Source organism: Sinohyriopsis cumingii, chromosome 14 (assembly GCF_028554795.1).
Source record: "Sinohyriopsis cumingii isolate HCF-2022 chromosome 14, ASM2855479v2, whole genome shotgun sequence".
Classification (NCBI taxonomy): domain Eukaryota; kingdom Metazoa; phylum Mollusca; class Bivalvia; order Unionida; family Unionidae; genus Sinohyriopsis; species Sinohyriopsis cumingii.
The window spans coordinates 27,345,829-27,372,043 of NC_142974.1; the positions used below are offsets into that span (position 1 = coordinate 27,345,829).

At 34.3% G+C, this 26,215-nt stretch overlaps 1 protein-coding gene across 6 annotated transcripts in view; it reads left to right on the plus strand.

The window, feature by feature from the left end:
- LOC149783476 (uncharacterized) overlaps positions 1-26,215 on the plus strand; it is a 298,719-nt gene that overhangs the window by 10,907 nt on the left and 261,597 nt on the right. For all 6 annotated transcript variants that reach the window (XM_089931706.1, XM_089931711.1, XM_089931709.1 and 3 more), the window contains exons 3-5: positions 13,982-14,023; positions 16,014-16,129; positions 22,149-22,207. In XM_089931706.1, coding sequence (XP_089787832.1) covers positions 13,982-14,023; positions 16,014-16,129; positions 22,149-22,207 — 217 coding nt within the window. The remainder of the gene's footprint in view (positions 1-13,981; positions 14,024-16,013; positions 16,130-22,148; positions 22,208-26,215) is intronic.

Sequence of the window (26,215 nt, forward strand, 5' to 3'; positions counted from 1 at the left end):
TCCAGGTGATTTCTATATGCACTGACTATAACTGATTTATTCCCGTTGTGTTATATATACACTGACTATAAGTGATCCATTCTTGTTGCTTTCTATATATGTTGACTATAAATGATCCATTCCCGTTGATTTCTATACACACTGGCTCTAATCGATCTATTCCCGTTGGTTTCTATAGATTCTGACTATAACTGATCCATTCCCGTTCATTTCTATGTAAATTGACTCTAGCCTATTCATTCTCGTTGATATATATATATATATATATTACTAAAACTGTTTATCTCTATTTGTTAATAAATCGTATATATATATATATATATATATATATATATATATATATATATTGACTATAACTGATATATTCCAGTTGGTTCTTATATACATTTACTATAACTTATCCATTCCCGTCGATTTATATGTACACTGACAATAACTGGTCCAGTCCCTTACATTTCTGTATACACTGACAATATCTGATTCATTCCCGTTGATTTCTATATGCACTGTCTCTAACTTTTCCATTCCCTTTTTACAAACAAATACTTAGTGCAACTGATCAATTCATACTATACACAATGGTTGTAACTGATATATTCCCGTTGATTTTGACTATAAATGATCCATTCCCATTGCTTTCTATACACACTGACTATAAATAATCCATTCCCGTTGCTTTCTATATATACTGACTCTAACCTATCTATTCCCATTGATTTATATGTATACTGGCAATAACTGATCCATTCCCGTTGATTTCTATATACAATGACTATATCTTACTCATTCCCGTTGATTTCTATATACACTGTCTTTAACCTACTCATTCCCGTTGATTTCTATATACACTGTCTTTAACCTACTCATTCCCGTTGATTTCTATATACAATGACTATATCTTATTCATTCCCGTTGATTTCTATATACAATGACTATATCTTATTCATTCCCGTTGATTTCTATATACAATGACTATATCTTATTCATTCCCGTTGATTTCTATATACACTGTCTTTAACTTGTCCATTCCCGTTTTTTTTCTTTATATACTTAGTATAACTGATCAATTCCCGTTGATTTCAATACACAATGACTATAACTGATCAATTCCCGTTGATTACTATACACAGTGACTATAACTTATATATTCCCGTTGATTTCTATATATACTGCCTATAGCTGATCCATTCCCGTTGCTTTCTATATATAGTGGCGCTAACCTTTTCATTCCCGTTGATTTTTGTATACACTGAATAAAACTGATCCATTCCCGTTGATTTATATATACACTGTCTTTTACTTGTCCGTTCTGTTTTTTTTTTCTCTTTATTTACTTAGTATAACTGATCAATTCCCGTTGATTACTATATACAATGACTATAACTGATATATTCCCTTTTAGTTCTATATACACTGACTATAACTGATCCATTCCTTTTCATTTATATATGCACTGACTAGAACTTATCCATTCCCGTTGATTTTATATATACTGACTATAGATGATCCAGAGGCGTAGCTGGAGGGGGGGGGGGGGGGGGCAGGGGGGTACATATGTCCCAGGGCGCCAAGGTACAGGGGCGCCAAAATGAGGCTTACAACGTTACATTATAATAAGTAAACAAGGGTAATCAAGGGTAATATTCAAAAATGTGATTAAACGGGGAGGGGGCTGGGGCGCCAATTTTATACTTCGTCCCCGGGCGCAAAATATCATAGCTATGCCTCTGAGATGATCCATTTACCTTGATTTCCATACACACTGATTCTAAGCTATTCATTCCGGTTGATTTTTTTATACACTGACTAAATGATTCATTCCCGTTGATTTCTATATACAGTGACTCTAAATTATCCATTCCCGTTGAATTCCATATACACTGTATCTAACTTGTTCACTCCCATTTTTTTCTTTGCATACTTAGTATAACTGATCAATTTTTGTTGCTGTTGAGTTTAATTATAGTGGCGTGCGCACAATTGTGCATGTGCCACTTTTTTCTGACTGCACCGCAGCCTGCTAGTTGTTCCTGGGGAAGGGAATGGTGCCACCTCCCCCATGCTTTTATGGGTTCAAGGAACCCTGATAGTTTGGCCCCAATCTGTGGGTCCATAAAGGTCCCTTACATCTGAATGGTTGGCTGTCATTAGTGGGAAGGAGAGCTCGGGAACGGTCCTGGTTACTTTACATCACTAGTTTATTGTTGCATTTGCCTGGTGTTTCTTGCGACTTTTTTTAAAATTATTTTTATTTTTATTTTTTTCAAAATGTTTTAAAAAGGGGGGTAGGTGTTCTATGCTGTTTATAGAGGTTGTTAGTAGAAATCATGTACGAGGAGAGATTTTCAAGGTTATTATGGTATTACTAGTCGAGGTGTTTAGCGTGTGCTTCCTATTTATAAATTCCCGTTGATTACTATACACAGTGACTATAACTGATATATTCCCGTTAATTTATACATGCAATGACTATAACTGATCCAATCCCGTTGATTGTATATATACTGACTATAGATAATCCATTCCCATTGAGTTCTATACACACTGACTCTATACTATTCATTCCCGTTGATTTTTTATACACTGACTATAACTGATCCATTAACGCTGATTTCTATATACACTGACTCTAACCTATTGATTCCTGTTGATTGCTATATACACTGACTATAACTAATTTATTCCAGTTGGTTTTTGCATACATTGACTATAATTGGTCCATTCCTGTTGATTTATATATACACTGACTATAAATGATCCATTCCCATTGTTTTTTTTAATATATACTGACCATAACTGATCTATTCCCGTTGATTTCTATTATACGTTGGTTACACCTGATCCATTCCCGTTGATTTATATATACACTGACTATAAATGATCCATTCCCGTTGATTTATATATACACTGACTATAAATGATCCATTCCCGTTGATTTATATATACACTGACTATAAATGATCCATTCCCATTGTTTTTTTATATATACTGACCATAACTGATCTATTCCCGTTGATTTCTATTATACGCTGGTTACACCTGATCCATTCCCGTTGATTTCTTTTTACTGTGACTATAACTGACCAATTCCTGTTAAGTTCTATACACACTGACTATAACTGATCACTTCCCGCTGACTTCTATATACAGTGACTATAACGTATCCATTACAGTTGATTTCTATATGCACTGACTATAACTGATTTATTCCCGTTGAGTTATATATATATATATATATATATATATATATATATATATATATATATATATATATATATATAGTGACAATAACTGATCCATTCTTGTTGCTTTCTATATCTACTGATCATAAATGATCCATTCCCGTTGATTTATATACACACTGGCTCTAATCTATCTATTCCCGTTGATTTCTGTGTACACTGACTCTGACCTATTCATTCCCGTTGATTTCTTTATACACTGACTATAACTGATCTATTCCAGTTGGCTTTTATATACATTGACTATAACTGATCCATTCCCCTAAATTTATATATACACTAACTATAACGTATCCATTTCCGTTGATTTCTATATACACTGACTATAACTGATCCATTCCCTCTTATTTATATATACATTGACTAAAACTTATTAATTCCCGCTGATTTCTGTATAAACAGATCATAAATGATCTACTCCGGTTGATTTCTATATAAACCTACCATACCTGATTCATTCCCGTTGATTTCTATATACAATGATTATATCTGATCCATTCCCGTTGATTTCTATATGCACTGACTATAACTGATCCATTCCCGTATATTTCTATATACACTGATACTAAATGATCCATTCCCGTTTATTTCTATAATCTCTGCACAAATATCCACATTGGTAAAATATGTTTTGATTTTGTTTTTGAAAAAGTATGTTTTGACAGCCAATGTTTTACATCCTAGTTAAATGGTCATATCAACATTAAACAAATAACAACAAGAAAAATGAACAATCTTATTTACTCAGTGATAATATACGTAAATGGACTCGTAAAAAAGAACACTTTTTGATTCTTCTGTTTCTTTTTCTCCAATAAAATTGTACATGATGAAAAGTAGGCATTTGCTGCATATATAACCTGTTACAGTTGGTCATCTTTAAAGAAAATAATAAGATAATAACCGGCAACGAAGAAGTTAAAAATTCAAGGGGGAAACAGAGGAAATCACCTCATGTTATATCATAAGTAACACGTGAAAACAAATGTGATAACATGGATGATAGTAGTTTTAGAAATGGATATTTTTGTCAAAATTACCATATACTGTACTACGTCGATTATGCGGATAATTCGATCATACGAACTACTACTTCTACTTATTACAATTTACAAGTATCTATAAGTAACACTGATTTGCCGATCACGACTCCAGTCGTTGAAAGAGGGCTATTAAATCAATAAAATGTAATTCTTATTTTTACCTGCACATACTAAATCCACCCCTTTTATAACCAGAGTTGTGTGAAACGAATACTAATTAATGCAAAATTCAGGTTAGTACATCATAAACGTTCACGTTATTACTGGGTCTAAAATGTAATGGAGTTGGTAATAATTTTCCCTCATAATTACTACCCCATTCTTGATTCTGTGCATGTTCATTTACCTATTCCTTAATTTGAACCAAAAATGCACATGGAAGAAACGGGAAGAATGCTTGAGCGTCACGTATCTCAAACGAGTTCCGAAAGGAATACATTATAACAATATAAGGGTTTATGATTTCGGTTCTTTTCAATAGCTGTTGTACATGTCATTCAGCAAGGAAATGCTGAACTTAAATTACACATTCGTGTACCATTTACTATAAATATAGTGTTTAGTTCATTTCGATACAGTCTGTAGGTTTCCTGCACGTAACATTCAGGGTTTGAGAACTGTAGTGGGCAAACATAAATTCAAATCTTTTAGCCGCAATGCCTTATGGGTACAAATGTTGTTTTTGACAATACTTTTCCTTCACCTGAATTAACTAAGAGAGTGGTACATACAAATTAATGTACTTATATTGTACATGGATGATATGTGCACCTTTCACCAAAATTTCCATCCATCCTAATAGCCACACCCCCGCCACACCCGTGGACCGCTTCGATGGCCTAAGTGGTTAGAGCGTCCGCCTCGGATACGGGTTAAACCCCGACCGAGACTTATTAAGAGTTTAGTCTTATGAGTGCTCAGCCTGGTGTCAGGATAATGTGACTGGGTGGGACATGATGCCACGTGTCTGCGGCATGATGCTCCAGTGCTAGACATCACGATAAATTGCCACAGACATTGTAGCTAGATGACTGAAAAATTGTTAAAGCTACGTTAAAAATCCAAATCACATGCAGTACTTTTATTTCGCTAATTTAGAGTGGTGCTGAAAGTACTTCTGATTTTCCTAATTAGGAATATAGTTACGAGTCATTTTCTATCGCTAATCAAGAATACAAAACAAAGTGATATTGGCAACTACACGTATTTCAGAATTCTACCACTATATTTTTTGGAGTTAAGAGCAAAAACAACACACAAAATTTCGCTACGCATCAGATTTTTTGTTGGTTGTAGGTATAAGGCATTTTTGAGAGTAAAGTTACTTTTTATTTGTCTGAAATCGGAGACTCAGACCCACGCAGACAGCGGTGAAGGGGGCGTGATCAGTAAAGGCGGGCGCTTTGGACCACTCGGCCATTATGGGCTCGGTACACATGGGCAAAAGGTGGCGTAATGTTGATGATGCCATCATTTATAAGCACGTAATTCAAGCTGCACAATTCGTGTTTATTTTACAAAGAGCAAGCTAAACTTAATGCAGATATGTAGTGGTCAGCTATTAAATTGTACCGATGTAGGCCAAATTATTTTTAGAGGTGAAATCAGAGAAACCCTTATTCCTATATGCGGGAGTCCATGCTTAATGTAATTTATTTGTTTTATTAACTATACTTAAGCAAAATACTCTGAAAAACAGAAATATTAAATGAGTAATTGGGCATTGTTTAAACAACTTCATATCTATTGATGTTTTTCCTGTTTAGCTGTCTTAACTAGATATACAAACATATGCATTTCCAAATGGAATGGAATTATTACAAAATAAACAACATCAACACGTATACATGAACATTAGTAGCATTAGCGAACAATAAAAATAAAGAATGTACTTGAAGATCGACTTGTACAAAAGAAAATGCATTAATACTAAAATACAAATGGAATACTACAAAACTGAAGAAGATACACTTCAGATTTAATGTTGATTTACAGCATTTTAAAAATACTGGGCATGGATGCTTCATTGTTCCCGTCTGGTGTGTTGACACAATGATGACTAAGACAAAGACGGCATTAAGAGCCTGGTCAGGTCAATTAATAAAATACTTTTTTTTTTTCTCTCAGTAAATTAATGAGAATTTTAAACATATTGTATCAGACAAAATGAGAAATATGGATAAAATTTTGCTAATACCATGAAAAGCAAACTCGGCTGCAAGATCATATTGGAACATCGCTTGTCCTATTTCGTCAGGTATGGAAATAACCTCGTACGTGTTTGTAGCAATACACATCAATCTGATGTTGTTTCGTGATTTTGGCAGAGATCTTTCCGATTTGACTTGGTCACCTTCCACTGGCATACAGTTACACGTGAACAAAATTAATTCAGAATATAGTTTTCAACTTGGGTGGAGCTCTTTAGTTTCATATTTTACAAAGGGTTTGAGATTTTTGAAGAAACATAATTTCCTCGGTTTTCTGACTGGTTAAACTGGCAATTTAAAATGACCATGCCCATCTTAATTTTGGGTCTTGTTAAATGAACTTTATTTTCCTTTTATTTTGATGTACGAGTTATGGGTCTAATATGGGTTATAGAACATAAAGCTTGGCCTTACTTGAGATGTGTACCCATAAAAAACTGCAAGCTCCTACTGGTCATTTTCATTTCCTGGACTTAGAGGTAAATTATTTTTTAAAAAAATAGAGCCGATAACTTCCTTAATTACATTTTCTTTAGTTAGTAATTCATTCATTGCACTTTCAGAAGCTGATATTTGTCTAGTCTGTCAAAATTAATTTTCCCTGTTGTTATAACTTCTAAACATTGTGTATTTTAGACTAATTCCAGCTAATTCTTTGAGCGCATGGGGGCAGTCTCTTTTTGTTATATGTGTGTTTAGATCATGTACAATTTCCATAAGTACAATATCAAGAGAAATTTCAGTCACAGAACTTTAAGATAACGTAGAGGTGTGCCAACATTCTCTAAATTGTTCATGCAAATGTAAACAACTTCACAATATAGCTGTCACTCTCCGGGACGTCCATAATATCTGTAGAGCGCCAACTTGAAGGAAAAGTCCGAGCCTATTCCGGTTGCAAGAACTCACGCTGGTGATTGTTGGAGTTACCTCTCCTGACAATAAACAGACGACACTTTGTACCAAAGTGCGGGGAAAAAACGTACAGTTTCTGTTAGTAAAATGGAAAATTAATAACTGCCACATTTCTTCTACAAGTTAACACTGCAGTCAATTTAGTCAAATTGTAAGTCGTGGAAATGTAGGAAATATTGAAAACTTTAGACGAAAAAAGTTTAATGGGAAATCCGCAGGAACAGGATAATCATCTGTAACTTGCACAGAGCACTTGATTCCGGGGAAACTAATGTGTACACTCACCAACTGAACACATTAGTTTACCCCGGAATGAAGTTCCTGTGGTAACTTTTAAGCAAGTCCTGCGGTTTGTGAGAAACGATAATAATTGAGGTAAATCCGTCGTTTGTGCTGACAGAAATAAGAAAAACGTTTCATCTGGGATTTAGAGCATTAGCATGACATGATGGAAAATATATTCATCATGGATAAGAATTCTGCCTGGTTTCATTTTCCCACGGAACCAACCATTTCGGGGGGGGGGGGGGGGGGGGGGCGGTGAGTAGAGGGCGGAGGGCGGCGTGACCAACCAGGTTACAGTGTCTTCTTTTACCTAAAGGTGGCGCTCTACAGATTCGTATTTTGCATGGGTTAGGATTTTAAAGAAAAAGAATTTCCCCTGCTTTCCTCACTGGTTATACTAGTTATTTAAAAAAGACCTTGTATATGTTAGGTATAATGCAAAGAACCTTTAATTCCCTTTATTTTGGTGTATGACTGATGGGTGTACTATGGGTTACAGAGTATACAGCTTGGCCTTACTTCAGATGTGCATCTTTCAAAAAAGTGCTAGCTCTACTTGGTCATTTTCACTTCCTGAACTTCAGAGGTAAATTGTATTAAAAAGAGCCAATAACCTTTTTTACATTTTATATATTTGGTAATTCATTCATTGCACTTTCAGCAGCTGGTATTGTCTAGTCTGGCAAAATTCATTTTCCCTATTTTAATAGCTGCTATGTATAGTGTACTTTAGACTAATTCATTCTGATTTTTTAACACAAGGGAGAAGTCATTTTAGTTAGCAGTGTGCTTAAATCATGTAAAATTTTCAGAAGTACAATATCCAAAAGAAATATCATCCACATTACATTAATGTAGCATAGAGGTATGCCAACATTCTCTCCATTGTGCATGTTTTAAATGCGAACTACTTCACCTTACATACGTCACTCTCTCAAAAGTATATATTATCTGGTGAGCACCCCCAAAAGTAATTTTGTTCCAATTTACAATGGATACAATTCTTCTTTTGTTTTTACAAGCCATGTTGTAGCAAGACTATTTTTTTCAAAGTACAGTGTGACCCCGCTATAGCATGCTCTGTTATAACACGAATTGGGATCTAACACTGTCTTAGCGTGGTTCCCGATGTTTTTATATATACATGTACACTGACTTTTGTGATATGAGTTATGAATGTGTTTTTTTAATTGTTATTGTGCAAAAAATAAAACATCAGCTTCTAATCAGGAATAGTGGTGGCAGTAACTGGTATTGTCACTGAGAAAGACGGGACTTGTTATAGTAGGGATACTTTACGATGTTTATGCAAGGCCTGACAAAGATTTTTTTTCGGCTTGATAAATTCATGTCTTAGGTCTAGATTCTTAAGCTAGAGTTCAGAGTTTAAGATGGTATGTATTATTAGGCATGTATTATTAAGAAGGCATTAACTAACCTTCAAAAAATGGTGGTAACTGGTCCTGTGCCTTACTATTTAAATTTTTCTTTCCTCCTGTACTTCTTTCTGAGAGCCTCAGCAGAGAATAGTAAATTCTACTAACCAAGTTACCCTTATTAAATAAAGTATTTATTATTGTGTGAGGACTCAAAATTTTTATGCAAAAACAAAAATTCCCAAGGCCTTCCAAGCACAGCTGAAAATGAAATGGTTAGTGCTTCATAATGTTATGATCTGGATGAAAGATTATAAAAAACACTACACCAGCATGCACAATGTTCATAGCCCTTTGTTTTGTCATGTCACAATTGGATACCATTGCATTTTGGATAACCATCCACATTTGTGTGTTCAGTGAAAGCTTGACAGGCATAATTTAGACATTCTAAATTGTTGGAATTTATTGGCAAATAATATTTCTACATTCAACATCTTTGCTTGCCTTTGGTGGAGTTCTGCAGGCCGATGATGTACAGTCCAGAACAAATATGTAAACACTGCCTAATATCAAGCTCCTGTGACAGAAATTTAGTTTGTTTGCTGAAAACATTTGCCAGACTGCATCCTGATCTCAATCCAATGAAAAATGTGTTGGCACTAATGATTTACAACCTTGATAAGAAAGGTATCAGAGAAATGGTGCAATACTTATGATTTTGTACATAAGTGTAATTTCATCTACAGTGTACCCAGGCACATCAGTGCATAAATTGAGTTACAATGTTAGATAAATAACTTTACTTTCTGTCCTAATTTTCTAAGATAAAACAGCATTTATGATTCTCAGTTATTTCTAAGAATAGTACTGGTAGTCAAGTGATGTATGTGTTTACCTGAGAAAATGGAAGTATTAATGTAAATTTGGTGGGTGAATCCATACCATATTTATACATACCTGATTGCCCAAGGAGATCTGGGATTAAACATACTTGGTTTATTTAATTAGATCTGTTGAATAATCTTCTTAGGTTCACAAATAAAGGTCACTCAGGAAGAAAAGTTAATTATTTCTGAGAATTTGGAATGTTGAAATTGTCAGTCTTTTCTGAGGTATATTAAGAACACTTATCACTTACATGTTTTGTATTTTAAAATTGCTCACAACTTGAACAGCATAAATTTAAAATATTCTCTGGAGTACTTACCATAAGAATAGTATTAGCACATTAAGTAAGAGTACTTTAACTCCATTAATATTAAACCTTGGAAGTGAAGACATGGATTTTTAGGGCTTCAGGGTTTAAAAAAAAGAACTGAATAGAGTACACTGCATTTCATATCTTTTAAAACTTTATAAAAGTGTGTGTGTGTTATCTGTACTTTTAATGTAGCTTTAATAAATTTAAGTCATATCAATAAGATGTCTACTTTGTGGTGGTTTATAGTGTGGTGTGGATTCCATAGCAAAAGGTGGAAAACCTATAACTGATACACATGATCATCACCTATCGAGTACTGCTGTTGTTATAGTGAAACCTGCCTTGAAAAACCACTCCTTCTGACAAAAAATGTATGGTCTCAAGACAGGTGTTCTCTCATAACAGGTCATAACATGATATGATCAGTAAATATGTGCACTGAGAATAGGTTTCTCAAGACAGGTGGTCTCACATAACAGAGGTCTTCAAGACAGGTTTTTACTGTACTAATATATTAAAAACTTTCATAAATGAGTTTCTTTCCAAAACTGCCAGACATTTCAGGCCAAATGTGTTTGGTCGAGTCCCAAAGAATGAATACCTTTCATATTTGAATGAATGATGCAGCTACTATCTAGCTCAGTAAAAGTTAACTCATAGTAGAAACAGTTAACCAAATTGCTGATTACCATAAATTTTAACCAGATTAGCTTGAAATTATTTTGACATTTGTATCTTTCAAACCAATATGCCATCTTTACTACTACTACTACTACTACTACTACTACTACTACTACTACTACAATGACTAGATAATACCTGTAGTAGAATTAGTAAGTATTGGCATAAAACTATGGCTGTGTGAAATATGTGTGGCAGACACTTCTAATGCAACAGTATTTTTGTACAAGGGTTTTAGATTGAATTTTGAAAGTATATGTGTATAATCTGAAAAAGAGGTTAGGAAAATATGTACATGATGAGGTCATAATGGTTAGCAATGAAAGAAAATAGTTGCATGTTTCACAGCAGGTAGTGTTGGAGGTTTTTGAGACCCAGAAGATGTAATTGAGGTCCCAAAGTGGGGGTGGTGATGCGGTCATTGCTTGTGATCCAAAGAAGTGATGTACAATTTTAAATAAGTTATCAGCTCATTCAGATCTCTATAGAAGATGACTGAAAATTCAATTCAATTAAAGAAGATAAAAAGTTTTTCTTTGAAGCATTGGACACAAAAGTCAGAAATAGGTGGTAGACCTGGCATTATCAAATTTCATCAGGAGACATAATACACATATATATGTACACACATAATCACAATCACACAAGCATTACATTTTATATTTTCCAATGGAATACAGTCTTTACTAGATACAGTTTTTGCTCATGTTAGTATTTCATACTGCTGTGGTGGCATAGTGGTTAGAGCGTCTGCCTCAGATGCGGTAGGTTGCAGGTTCAAATCCTGGCCAAGTCATTAACCCAAGACTTATAAAAAAATGGTACTAACAGCTGCCTTGCTAGGTGCTTTGCATTAAGAGGTAAGTGTTAGGACTGGCCGGCCTGGTGTCAGGATAATGTGACTGGGTGGGACATGATGCTGCATGTCTGTGGCATGATGCCTCAGGGCTAGACATCATGATAAACTGTCACACTGCAGACATTGTAGCAATATGGCTGAATTTTTTTTAAAGCTACATTAAAAACCCAAATCACACACATACACAGTATTTTGTGATGGTGGTGGTGGTGAGGTTTTGAGGATGATGCAAGTGTTATTATGGGACATCCATTTAGTACATATGCAAAAAATCTGGCAAAGCTTGACCCCTCCCCCCCGTACACATGCACACTTCTTTACACCCCCCACCTGCGTACGGATTCTTGATGCACCCCCCGTAAATTCTATAGAATGGTCTATATTTAATCAATGCAGAAACCATAAAGGACTAATAATATTAATGTGTTTAATAAAACAGTCCATCGACGTTGAATGTGTGGCTGCATTAAAGAAATAAGATGAGTAACTTTAAACAGTTTGTCTAGTGTCCACTAAAATTCAAACCCTGACTGAACCCAGTTGAACAGGTTACATGTTAGACAAATTACTATCGAGGTTTTACCCCCCCCCATTTCCTATGTGTATGTACATTATCAGTAGACTCCCTCATATGTAAGCGTATGCATTTGGGTTACCCCTCTTCATGCATTCATACTAAATGGACGACCCCTTAGAGTTTTCATCTTTGCACTCTTTTCCCTAAGATGATATAGACTTTTTCTCAGCATAGAAAATGATTTTTTAAAAATGTCAGATTTGTTGTAGTGGGTGTGCCTGACATATAGTAGTCACACCAATTACGGTAGATGTTTAAATGTGTTACTTTTGGGACTGGCGATTTTATTTTCAGGACAGGGGCAGGGGCCTGGGATTGTAAGCAAGAAACATGTCTAACACCATAAAAGCTTGAGAGAAGATTCTTAAATGTTCTGATCATTGGGTAAAAGACCTTTTTCTTTCTGTCAGTGTAGATGTAAAAAGTTATCTTGTGATGAAAGAAAACAAATATTGTTGTAGGGAACAAAATCCCAGGCACTCTCTCTAACTCCCTTTACCCCTGAAAGTTAAATGGTTGGTCCCTTTGGGATTGAACTCACATTGCTGTATAGTGTTGGAATCTTGACCTATGTCATACTCTCCAGAATGTCAAATGTCAGTGTGGTGTTTGCAGTATGCACAGAGATTAAAATACTTCCCTTTGTTGATGTGCTTAAATAACAAAGTTCAACTTAGTCAACCAGAAATTCTAAAAGTTTGATTTACTAGGCTTTGGTCATGTTGCCAATGACCCAACCTTCCCTAAATCACAACTGTGATTTGACAGTTTGCTTTAAAAAATGAATCAGTCTTCCATGTTATTCCAGCCTGCCTCAATAATTATATTTCTGACTTCAATGGAGTACACATTAATCTTGGACAAAGATGGCTTTATACTTCAAGGCAACAAAGATAATATTTTTCACTTCAAACTTAAAAATGAATTGGATTGTTCCAATTTGTGTACTTTCCCTATGCAAATTAGCCTAATGGGCTCTCCAACAGCAGTGTTTAAAGCAGGCATTGGCACTGTTTTACAACTGCTGTGTGCCAAATCTTATTCATTCCTTTAATTTAATGATCATTTTTAATGCAGTGCAAAACTACATCTCATGCTGTGTACCTTTCCAAAGAGTCTTGTGTGCCACTGCTGGCATGTGTAGTATATAGGACCCTTAACGCAACATCTCTCTAGCTCCAGTAAGCCATTTAAGTAATTTGTGCAATGGAGGTTGATTATCTTTGATCACCTTACCTTTAATTCACTTTGATAACAATCATTTGTTTAAACTGCCCAAAGGTTATAATTTTCCATAGTATTTGAACACTACTGTTTGCTGTTTTGTAGGATAGAGATAATGGGCATATGTAGTGGTGTCAAGAAAGGTCTCTGTCTCATTGTTTTTTTTTTGTTCCCAAAGAACTTCAGAAAATTGTGTTTTTTACATGAACTTGAACCAGTAACAAATATTGGTTTTTTTGTATGTCATATCATAGTTTTGATTTAGGCTTTGATGTTTTGAGATTGAAGATCATAAAGCCTATTACACTGTGATGATCCAATCAATTATTAAACAAAAAAATGTACTATTCTTTTTTTTGTTTCAGCTGCCCCACAAAATAAATCTGAAGTGATTATCGAAGTTGAAGGTATGTTTTGGTGGTAAATCAAAGTTTTTTTTTTGTGATTATACAATTTTTGTGAATTTAAGCTGTGACAACCTATTTAATAAAAACTTGACTTGTTTTAATATCATCATACAGTATTATAAATCTTTCGTGGGCATATTATCAGACCTTTCCTTAACCATCCTCAACTTGTAACAGATTTTATCCTTTTTGAGGCACAATGTTCTTCAAATTATTTAATCACCATTTTTTAATGTAGGTTCCCTGTGTTTATTATTCAAGATATAATTGTAGTTATACAACATGTGTATGTATATTGAGCAATCAAATTTTATTTAAAGTATGCTAAATGTACAGAATTTGTGAAAATTCAGACTAGCAGGTACTAGACAGGAAGTTATGGTTCCACCCCTTGCTGGATGCTGTACTTCACTGTTGATAGGTCTATCTTTAACAGCAAATACATCCTGTATGTTTACAAAGATTTAACATTTTGTTTTAGTAAGAAAGCATTTTTGAATGATAAGCCAGAACCCCTTTTAAATGTTTGCCAGGCAGTCCCATGATACAGATACAATGAATTGTATCTTCAGTAATTTTCATCTTAATATTGTCAAAATTAAGATTTTGTTGGAGAATTCAGTAGATGTATTCAGTTCAGAATTTGGTGTCATAATCCTAAAATTTATATTTAATCGGTTAATTTCCTGTCTCATCTGTAACAGCAGTAGCATTGTCATTAAGATTAGTAACTTATTGTAAAAGCAGATGTCTTGTATATACATAAGCTGTAAACTAGAACTTTGGCTTAATTCACTGAAGCCTCAAAAATTCAAAAGATACTCAAAAAATGAACATTTTTTCTGGTCCTGAATTCTTTAAATTTAAAATTTTGATCAGCTGTAAGGCAGTAAACCAAGGCCCACCTTCTCTGAAATCTGAAAAATTCAGAAAACGTTGGTTCCATGATGGGTAAATTGTACACTGTTATCAACTCCATAAACCAGAACTTAATTTGAGAATGTGGCTAGTCAATGATCTGGAACCATTTTATTTCCTTGCAATGTAAAATAAACCTACAGCAGATCAGAGGAGACATACATACAAAGAGATCCGAATAATCACAGATATCTTTATAAAAATTGACTGGCTATCAATATTTAATATAAACAAGTCTTCTTTATGTAGTATATTAATATTCAATAAAACGAAATGGGCTTAAATATGTTTTTAGTGTAAAACTAGGAGAAGGATAACATGAATGCCGTAATGCCTACTTATGATTGATTAAGTACATCCTGCTCTAATTGGTTGGAACTCACAAATAAATGTTTCTTTTTTACCCCAGTTTTGTTTTATTTTAAATCCCTGCATACCTTTTGAGTTCAGTTAATCAAGAGCTGATATGCCCAGTGGCATAATGATTTTCTTTGAACATATTGCTATACATATATGGTGTCTTATTACCAATTAACATAATGGGGGTAAATCAGTGTGTGAAACAAATTTGCATGTGCTTGATTAAATGCCACCAAATTGGGTTGAGAGACAATGCAACTCCAAATTGAAGTGTACCAAAAATAGACACAGGGGTGTAAATATTCCAGTAGGTACATATATGTGATAGGGTGATTATTTATGATACTGTAGGTGTGTTTATTTTCTTGAAGTTATATTTACCCAGATAACAACATTTCGTTCTGTGGCAAAATTGATGCTTACTGTAAACAAAAGACCCCATCAAAATCAAAATTTAATTTTGTTTCAGAGATTTTCATTTTAGAAATGTCTCACTAATATATGCAAAAGGTTTGGAGTTGAATAATATACTGGGTGCCTTTGTCTTGCCTGCTTAAGCAGAATGCGTCATCTTAATGCTTTCCACTTTCCACAGATAAGACATCAAGTTCCATGGAACACATGCCTTTAATATATTTTAGATTTTGTGATTTGTTGAAGATTGTTCATTGTATATGTCATAGTATAATGTATTTTCTGTTCTCTTCAACAGTTTCCAGGTTAAAGACATTCCAAGGAGAAGTTAGTTTAGCAAAGGACTGGGATGTTAGCCTTAGTGATTCAAACTCAACTTTGTATAAAGAACAAGCTTCCAACTTTACATCAGCTGTAAGATTTTATTGATATTCATTTATTTTTTCTAATTTTTGTCTCACCTGCATTAGTAATTGGGAGACTTAGGCATCAACTTTTCTAGCAGTGATGACAGTGTTATGCTAGTAAATCTGGTTTAAGTCAACAGCGTCATCTTTAGCATGTTTACAGCATGGCATTTTTCGTTCACTGCGCCATCGTAATACATATCCTGTTCATGAATTGAGCCATTTCATGCAACTTCTGAGGAATGACCCTATTATGCTTAAAATGTCCCAGTTTTAATTCACAGATGTGTAGACTTATTTTGGCAGACGCGATTTGAATGCCCATCATGTTGAGCACATGTTGTGTATTACTGCTACGATGTGTTGTCAATGGATATTGGAAGAAACGTATTTTGAACTGATTTGACATTTGATCATATGGCTTGTCTACTTACATCTTAAATATATGATACCTTGTGAAATTGCATTGTATTTGTAATCATTCGTGTGGTAATCTGTAGAATTAATTCTTTACCATGTCTCATGTTCTTTGGTCTTCATGTTTATACGATTATGTCACTTTCAGCATAGAATGTTTGATGCTTTATTTTGATTGGTCAGTAATTCTTTCTTGCCCAGTGATTAAAAGTGCTAAATTCTGATTGGTCAATAATAATAGTATAGAAGGAGATGGGCATTCATGAATTTCACGACCTTTGTCACTGTCCAGTCGTTGTCGAAGGCGCTGAGTACAAAATGGCTCAACCAACCTTAAAATCAGATGTGGCTATGGTAAAAAAAAAAATGTTAAAGGTGTCTAACTAATTCCATTGCATAATATAGCACTAGCAGAGTGTTATTTTGTGACCTTAGTAAAATGACATATTTTGAACTTATTTCTTTTAGAATTTAAATAGAAGGTGAATAACCTACATCTGCATATAACAACTCTATTTATTTTCAGTGTACCTATAATTTATTGTTCTCAATTCACAAACATTATATTGATACTTTATTATTTTATAGAATTTAGATTTTTTTGTGTGAAATTCAGTTAATAGAACTTTGTCTTCTGCTTGTGAACAAACCATTGCACCAAGACTGGTAATAAATCAGAGGCAGTGAACCAGACATAATAGCTTGGTGCACTCATGCACCCAAACCCAACACTGTGAACCAGAACCATAGGCTTTGGGTGCATGTGCACCCAAACCTTAGGAACATTGAGCACCAAAGACTATGGTGCACCAACAAGTAAACCTTGAACCCAGATTCGGTTCTTTTATTTCTGTCACCCTCCACCCCCCGTTATCAATGAATAAAGAATAAATGAGAACATATTGAAAACCAATAGCTTGCATTACTCAGTACTAACCATATTAACCCTACATATAAAAAATAACAAGATACACATGAGTATTTTAGTCTTTATTGCTAATTAGTTGCTTGACACACTGCATTCTCATTCACCTGCATGCTTCAGCTCTGTACATCTGCATTAAAAAGTACTTTCAGTTAGGAAAGCATATGTAATTACTTGCTGCTTCCTGTTAGTCATAACTTATGTTAACAAGCTTTATGAACAAATTTGTGTTATACAACAGATTCAGCTTATGCTAAAAATGCTTTAGATCACACTATGTTGCATTTCATAATGTTAATCACTCTATAATTTCACAAACATTTCATGTAAGTCATTTAATTTGCTTGGCTCATCTTTTCTGTCATTAAATAATGCCTCTGTTCATTAATTGCACCCTTAGAATAAGATCATTCCCTTAGAATATGATAGTATATCCTCAAGTGAACCAAAAGCTGGTAACAAGATGGACCCTTTCTGAATCTGTCTCCCATCCATGAGGGACGACATGACAAAAGTGACAGCGGTGATGGTGGTGTTTAGTGGTGACAGTGGCATCAACATTGTTAAAGTTTTATTTCTGTCAGTAAAATATTGATGCTGCAATTTCATTGTAGGTAATTATGAAACATCTGCACATCCTTCTGAGTGCCAGATCGTGAAATTTAAATTCTCTGTAATGTTTGGATCTTGCTTCTCCATAATTATACATATTGATAAACCTAAGCTTTTCATGCACTAATTGTACCTTTCACTAGGTTCCCTTGCTATCCATGGTCACATTTGTGAATGATTACAAGAAAGCACCAGTTGATGTTTGATACTGCAGTGATGTTGCTTTAATGAAAACATTTAAAACCGTGTTTAATTGCTCTTTGAAAATGAGTTAAATTGACACACAGGCATGATTTCTAGCTTTTCATGGTTTGTCTGCCTTTTTAAACAAATTTTTCTACTTCTTGTATTTGATTTGATACAGAAGACATAATGAAAGTCATAATATACAGCAGGTGTATTTTTAATTGATTGTAACAAAGCAACAAAAACTTCTGTATGTCACACATCACAGCTGTTTGCACTTAATTAGGTTCTTGCAGAAACACTAATGATCATTGCCTTGACAATCAATTCACACTTGTCCCATTTGAATGCAAGAGAGGATATCACATTTATAATGATTCTACTGAAAGAGAATTCAAAAATAAAACTGAAATACGAATTTCAGCTGACATGACTTATTTAATGTATTTATTTCTTATAGTATTGCCACCGGTACATATTACCAACATTTGCATTAATATATATTCCATCATATATGTTTCTTTACAGTGTATGTTTTAAACAGAATGTAGCAAAAGTTTTGAATTTCATGATGTTGATTAAAATTTTTATTTTCTGTTTATTGCTCAATGCATAGGTCAGTCATGGTTTACATTTGGCATACCATTTATTGTTACATAGGTCAGTATTGGTTTACATTTGGCATACCATTTACTGTTCACTACATAGGTAGGTCAGTCATAGTTTACATTTATCATATCATGTATTGCTCAGCACATAGGTCAGACATTATTGGTCTACATTTGGCATACCCTTTATTGCTACATAGGTCAGTCATAGTTTACATTTGGCGTACAGGGGCCATGAGTGGCCAAGTTGTCTAAGGTGCTCACAGCTACAGATCACTACCATCTTATCTCTGTCTACCTGGGTTCGAGTCTTTGGCTCAGCCAATGTGGGTATGTGGGAAAGCTTGGCGGTAGCTTCTCATGGGTTGGTGGTTCTTTCTGGGGTTTTCCTGGGTTCTTCCTCCGTCATTTATACTGGCCACCATGTATAGCCTATCCTGTGCTGAAAAATAGCATTAAACCATATAACAATAACAGCATAACATTTGGCATACCTATTATTGCTCAGTACATGGGCCAGTCATTATTAAAATTTGACATACCATTTATTGCTTAGTACATAGGTAAGTCTTAGTTTACAATTGACATTATACCATTTATTGCTCAGTACATAGGGGTACATATAGGCCAGTCATTGCCTACATTTGGCATGCCATTTATTGCTCAGTACATAGGTCAGTGATGGTTTACTTTTGGCTTACCATTTATTGGTCAGTACATAGGTCAGTCATGGTTAAAATTTGGAATACCATTTATTGTTCAGTACAAAGTTTAGCAGTGAAGCAAAAGTAGATGAATTTATCATTCTTGGAATGGCTGCTTAAGTCTTAAATTACCACATTTTTGATGTGCCAAATTAAATGTGCTTACTGTATTTTGTCCTAATTGTAACATCTATCAGGATAATAAAAAGCTTTTGATTAAATACACCATGAAGTTTTGTAATCTTTATTGGGGTCTGTTTTCCTAGTTGTCTTATCATGTGTGGGCTTAGTGTGTTAATGAAATTATTTAAAGCTTATAATTTCATTTACTTTAATTTGTTTAACATATTATGATTTATTTATCATATTTCAAAATTGGAAGAGAATTTACTCGAGTGTAATTTCTTTCTCAGATGATATTGCTGACTATCCTCCCATTCCTGTTTCCCTTTTTAAAGCTGCTTAATATTTGTTGAGGATTTAATTTTGTAAATCAAAGTGTGACACACAAAACTTGAGAATTATATCACAATGAAAATAATTATTTTACAGTAAAGTGATCTTTATGGGATGTGTTAATAAAGGCAGTGAGAAGGGAATGTTATAACAGATGGAATTCCTTATTCTTCCCTCCTCACAAAAATTATATTTGCACTGACTAGTATTAACTTTAAATAGCTACAGTGAGGGGGTGTGGATTGTCCTTTGGAACTGAAAATCTAAAGCTCCATTTACATATGTATTGATCCAATGGTGTGAAAAAATCGGCACATTTTTGGTCCATCCCTTAACCTCTAAACCAATTAGCTCCTGTCTCAGTTTTGATGTAATATTTTTGAACTTGTGCAGAATTCAAATTTCAGCAATTTACACCAGGAAATGCTGTTCCTAATTGATCAAAATTTTCCCCAAATGATTTATTCGAGGCCTAATTCCATATCAATTTCCCAGGCCTTATTGGCAGTCACTGTCTCAGGCCTCATCCTCAATCAATATGTCAGGTCTCTTTCCCTGTCACCATTTCAGGCCTCATTCCCAATCACCATGAAAAATCTAATATTGCTTTTAATATTGTTATACCCTCAGTATTTTTCATGCACCAGTAATCCACAAAAAAGCACAATAAGTTTCATTGTTTAGTTTTTCATACTTATTGTAAATTTGCTCATTTTTATAGTTGAAAACTTAATATGGGTATCAACATGGGTCCTATTACATTGGCTAAATTTATTACTCATCTGGTCAATTGTCCATTGTGTGGCATCTGTTAGTTGTTGTTTTAGGGTTTAATGCCATTTTTTCGGAACAAGATAGGCTATATATGGCGGCCAATATAAATGCTGGAAGAAGAGCCCAGGAAAACCCTTCAAAGAACAACCGACCTACAAGAAGCTACTGGCAAGCTTTCTCATGTACCCACATTGGCTGAGTCCAAGACTTGAACACATGCAGACCAAGGTGAGATGGCAGTGATCCGTAATCGTGAGTGCTTTAGACCACTTGGCCACTCGGCATCTGCTAGTACACATTTCTTATTGCTACTGACCTCTTAAACTGTTGGGAACATTGCAGTAAAACTTTATGGACACATTCATCTCAAGGTCTAGTTGATCCAAAATAAAATGGTTCCTTTGAAACATCCACTCTGTTGCCTCTGCTATAGATGTTGTATTTACATGGCATGAGTTTTCACTTATGATGTCTGTTGGTCATTAATGAAAATGGTGCCAATCTAGAATCCAATATGGCCACCATAGTAGCCATCTTTGAAGATCCTGTTGTTGTTACTTCTAAATGGATGGTCATATCAGCCTGGGGTTTTTGCTAAAGACATGATTATTGGTTATAATGAAATTGATGCTGATCTGACATCCAGTATGGCCCTCATGAATGCCCGCTTGAACATCTTCTTGTTCCTATTTCGTCCTGGATGGATGGTTGTACCAGCATTGGGTTTTTAATTAAAAAAAAAACTTATTACATTGTCTGTAGTTACCCTTTGAACATCCATCATGGCCATCAAGGTGGCCTTTTTGATTTTTTTTTCCTTCCTACTCCTGCAGAATGGGTGTTCATATTAACATGGTGTTTTCACCTGAAGCCTTCTTATGATATCCAGTTGGTCCTAAATGGAAATGGTGCAGATCATGCAGCCAGTATTACTGATATATTTTAACAATGCCTGTTTTTAAATATGGAGTTTCCTTTTAACAGACATTTACACCCATATAAAAAGTTACTGTCTCACTTGCTTTAGTGAGATATGCAGTATATGTCACTTTTCCATTGGCAACATTGGCAGTGGCACTGTTGTAATAGTTGAAGTTTTTGTAGGATGGATAAGGGATGAGACAACAGGTTCTGCAAAACATTGATCCCAGTTCTCCTTGTTAAATGATGTGCTTTTTATTCTACACCAGGATTGTTGTTCAGGCATGTAGTGTTTTACTTGCATAGTTATACATCTGTCTGTCAAGCTGTTTGTCTGGTTAAAATTTGTTTTTAGGCACTTAATTGGGAAAATTGTCTTCCATTAACACACACATTTAAAAAAAATTGTTTTTTTTTTTACAGATGGATGTGATATATAAAAATAATCCACAGTACAATGGCACAGTTGTGGAAGGCTTCAGGTAAGTGAGGTTATTTTAGTTTTAATCTTTCCATTATCTTTGCTCAGCATGTTTAGTTGAGAAGCATTAACTTTGCAACTATATACTCCTTATTTGGATTTGTGTGGCTCAGGCTTTTTAGGTTCATTGTCTCACAAAAGTCCATTTCCAGAGGTTGAGGAGAAATATCCTTCAAGTTCTCTCAAAAGAAAAATTCACCAAACTTCAATATTGTCACTACACAGCTTTGAAAAAGAGGGAGCCTAATTATTTTTTGCAAGTAAACATATTTACATTTACATAGAAAGTATATATTGTAGCAGACAATGGCCCTCTTTTTATGGATGACGGATATTTGGTTGTAATGTGAAAGATTTCTTGATATAAGGGTTGAGGTAGTTGAAATTCAGCATGGTACAATGTTTTATCCACAGAGCCCTGCAGAAAACTGCCCATAACAACTTTGAAAAATGGCTGGTTTTGCTGTTTTTACACAGGAGTTTCATGCTTACCATCATTAACTACTAACCAAACTTCTAACCTTAATTAAAATTCATTTACTTCTCAGCAAAATATGGCTCTTCTGTTTTTAAGACCTATAGTATTGTGAAGTATTTATTTCTTAGAAAACTGGAAGTATGTATTTGTATTTACTTGACGCTGTTGAAATGGAGATAAATAATAAACAGTAATGTTTGTCTTTGCCTGCAGGTAATGCAACACGGATAGGTTTTATGGAACATCAACATTATCATCATCAAAAGTGTACCTTTCATAATGAAGTACTTTATGCACCCAACACATCTATTGGTGGGGCATAAATTGTTAACCATGTCTGTCTGTTTTGTCCTATTGCATCAGGTCCATGACAAACTTCATTTCCAGTTAATAGCTTTTGAAGAACTTGAAACCCAATCGTTTTTGATGCTTGATATTAAGAAAGTTCAATTTTCATCATTCTCCCCAATGCGACTGACTTTTTCGAAGTTATGACCCTTGTTTAACTCTGTATTTCTGAACTTCCATTTCCCCAAATACGACTGGGTTTTGTTAGTCACTAATTATCAAACTGTATCCTTGACAAAAAGGTGTTGTTGTTTTGGAGGAAGATATTTTCAAAAATTTCTTCAATAGTAGACTCTTTTGAAGGAATATCTCAGAAAGTTTTACAACCCATTTTAGCAATGAGCAAGATACACCAATCCATGAACAGATATTAGTTTACAATTTATTCAGTAGAATTCACATATACTTAGTTGCTGGCAATGAAGTAACATCCTATTGTCAGGGGAAGTAACATTGTTAAGAACAGTCACTGGACTCTCAACCAGAAAATAAGACTAGAAACAGCATCTGGATATATTATGTAATAAATTCCATTTGTGCTACATTCTGAGTATTGCTTATGAAAGTGAAGTAAAATGAAAAAGATTCAAGAAAATAGTAATAAGAAGCAACGAGTAATTAAAAGTCATACTACACCCCACCCCCCAAATGCACGCTGTTAAAATTTTTACATGTTTTACTGTGCAAAGGCCAAAACTTTTATTCAGGTATTCAATCAGTAAATGCTGGTAATATATGTCATTTCTTTTCCTTTAAATTAAAAATTTTGATGTACACATGGACAATTAGAACCAGTTACATATGTTAATTCAAACACTCTTTATTCAGGCTTATTCCTGTAAAACATAAGGTACTTTCTGTGTGGAGCAGTCATTCATAGATACAATTTAGAATTTGTATCATTTTCATTTAAACTCTTAGAGTAAACTGTGTACCCAGGCAAATATTTTTAAAGAAGTAAGAAGTGTCTACCACAAATGTTAAATGGAACAGCCCTCATAAATTCATTGACTTAGGTAGAAATGCTGCCAGGATGTGCGAATGCAGGAATCATGCAAATTTTGTATGGATTGGTGCACTGAAGAGCAGTGATGGATGAGAACTCCTGCAAATTAGTTTCAAGTCTCATAAAAAATGTACTCTGTAAAGTATACATTGTTTATTTAACTGGAAACCCCTTAATGTACTTGTCAAGACATAACTCATGCCACCACCATCTAGATATCATACGGTGCTTGTCATGGCATCTGTTTCTTCAGGTAGGCAACTATTTAAGAATCTGGTTTTTTTTCTCCCTTGATATGAATGATTATTAAATTAAATTTGTTTGGCATGTTGGGCCCAGGACCAAGATTCTGTCGTTGCTTGAACCTTGCAGAAAGGAAGTTTTACAAATGCATGTTTAAAATACAGGCTACCTAGAACACCAACATGGCTGATTCCCAGTATGGTTCATCTTCAGATGAAAATTTCATTCAGCAAATAATGACAGATTTTAGTGACTGTTACATATATTTAATATGTATTTGTTGTTTTCCATGATTGTACGTTATGTATAATTTTATTTTGTAATTGACCATAGTCCAAAAATCAAGTTCACTGTGCACCTGACTAGAGACATTGAGTTTCTAAACAACATAATACATGGCTAATATTTCTCTGTGAGTATATATAGTTTGCAAATGTGGACAGACATCTCCGATGGCCTAGTGGTTAGAGTGTCTGCTTCAGAAGTGGGAGGTCACGGGTTCAATACCCGGCTGAGTCATACCAAAGACTTCGAAAAATTGTACTAACAGCTGCCTTGCTATGCATCCAGCATTAAGAGGTTAGTGTTAGGACTGGTCGGCCTGGTGTCAGGATAATGTGGCTGGGTGGGACATCATGCTACATGTCTGCGGCATGATGCCCCAGTGCTAGACATCACGATAAACTGCCACACTGCAGATATTGTAGCGATATGACTAAAAAATTGTTAAAGCTACATTGAAAATCCTTATCACAGACAGACAGAATGTTAGGATCATTATTAATAGAGGTGAACATCTTTATCTGAATCTAGGATATTTGTATTTCCCCATGAAAAATACCTGTTTGCTATGTTCTTTATTATAATTTTAGAAATAGACCTATTATTGGTGACAACTTAGAACACGCTATAAATGAACTTTTGACTGCCATCCTGGTTCTATTATTCTGTCTTAGTTTTTTACTCCTGTGCTGTGATTGTGAGCATGATATTCAGGTTCTGGCTTTCTTCTTTATGGATTGTTATGGACCCTGGTAAATATTATGGTCATCACCTGAAGTTGCACATATCAATAAATTAATTTATTCTTGCAATTTTCTTACATAACTGTTGCCTATTATATCTTGTACTTTAATGCAATGTATATTAAAAAAGCATTATTGCAACAATCATGCATTTTTTTATGGATTGCCATGAAACTTGGCAGATATCATTATAAGTAATCACCAGATGATGCCACATTGACTAACTATTTTTCTCTCGCAAATTTTGTTATAGTTTTTTACTTTTGGGTTTTGTAGCTTGACTTTACAAAATGTACTTGATGTTAAAAATGCTTATATAATGTTGAAAATTATAAAAAATTTGGAAACTATAGTGTCTGGAAAACGCAAGAGTTTCAATATTTACATTAATGATGTTACCTATTTTAGGCTCAAGTCAAAGTTCACTACTTGCATTTATAGTACTTTACTTAGCTTATTAACACAGGGATTTGCACCTTTTATACAAATCCATCTTTGAGTAGTAAACATGATCTGCAAAGGTGAACACCTTAAACCACTCAGTCACCTGGGGCCCCACTTGATTTTGTTTTATGCATATCTATGATACAGTCTTGCTGGAATGTGTCTCAGTATAGACACGGTAAAATTAGTTAATTGCAGACTTTTGGATAAAAGCATAGTAAAAACAAAAAATATTATATAAATGCGTAAATTGTGTTATCTTATTATCTTTTGGAATTCATCAATTTATAAATACTATGCTTATTAAAAGGAATTGTCCAAGAATGAGTCAACTCTTGTATCTGGTGAGGTTTTCACTTTAAAATTTTTTCTTTTAAATTATTTCTTTTTACAGGAATAGTTGTCAACTAGAATTGTTTCGATTATCATTAATTTCTTTGTCTATTTGTGCATTCATTCACGCAT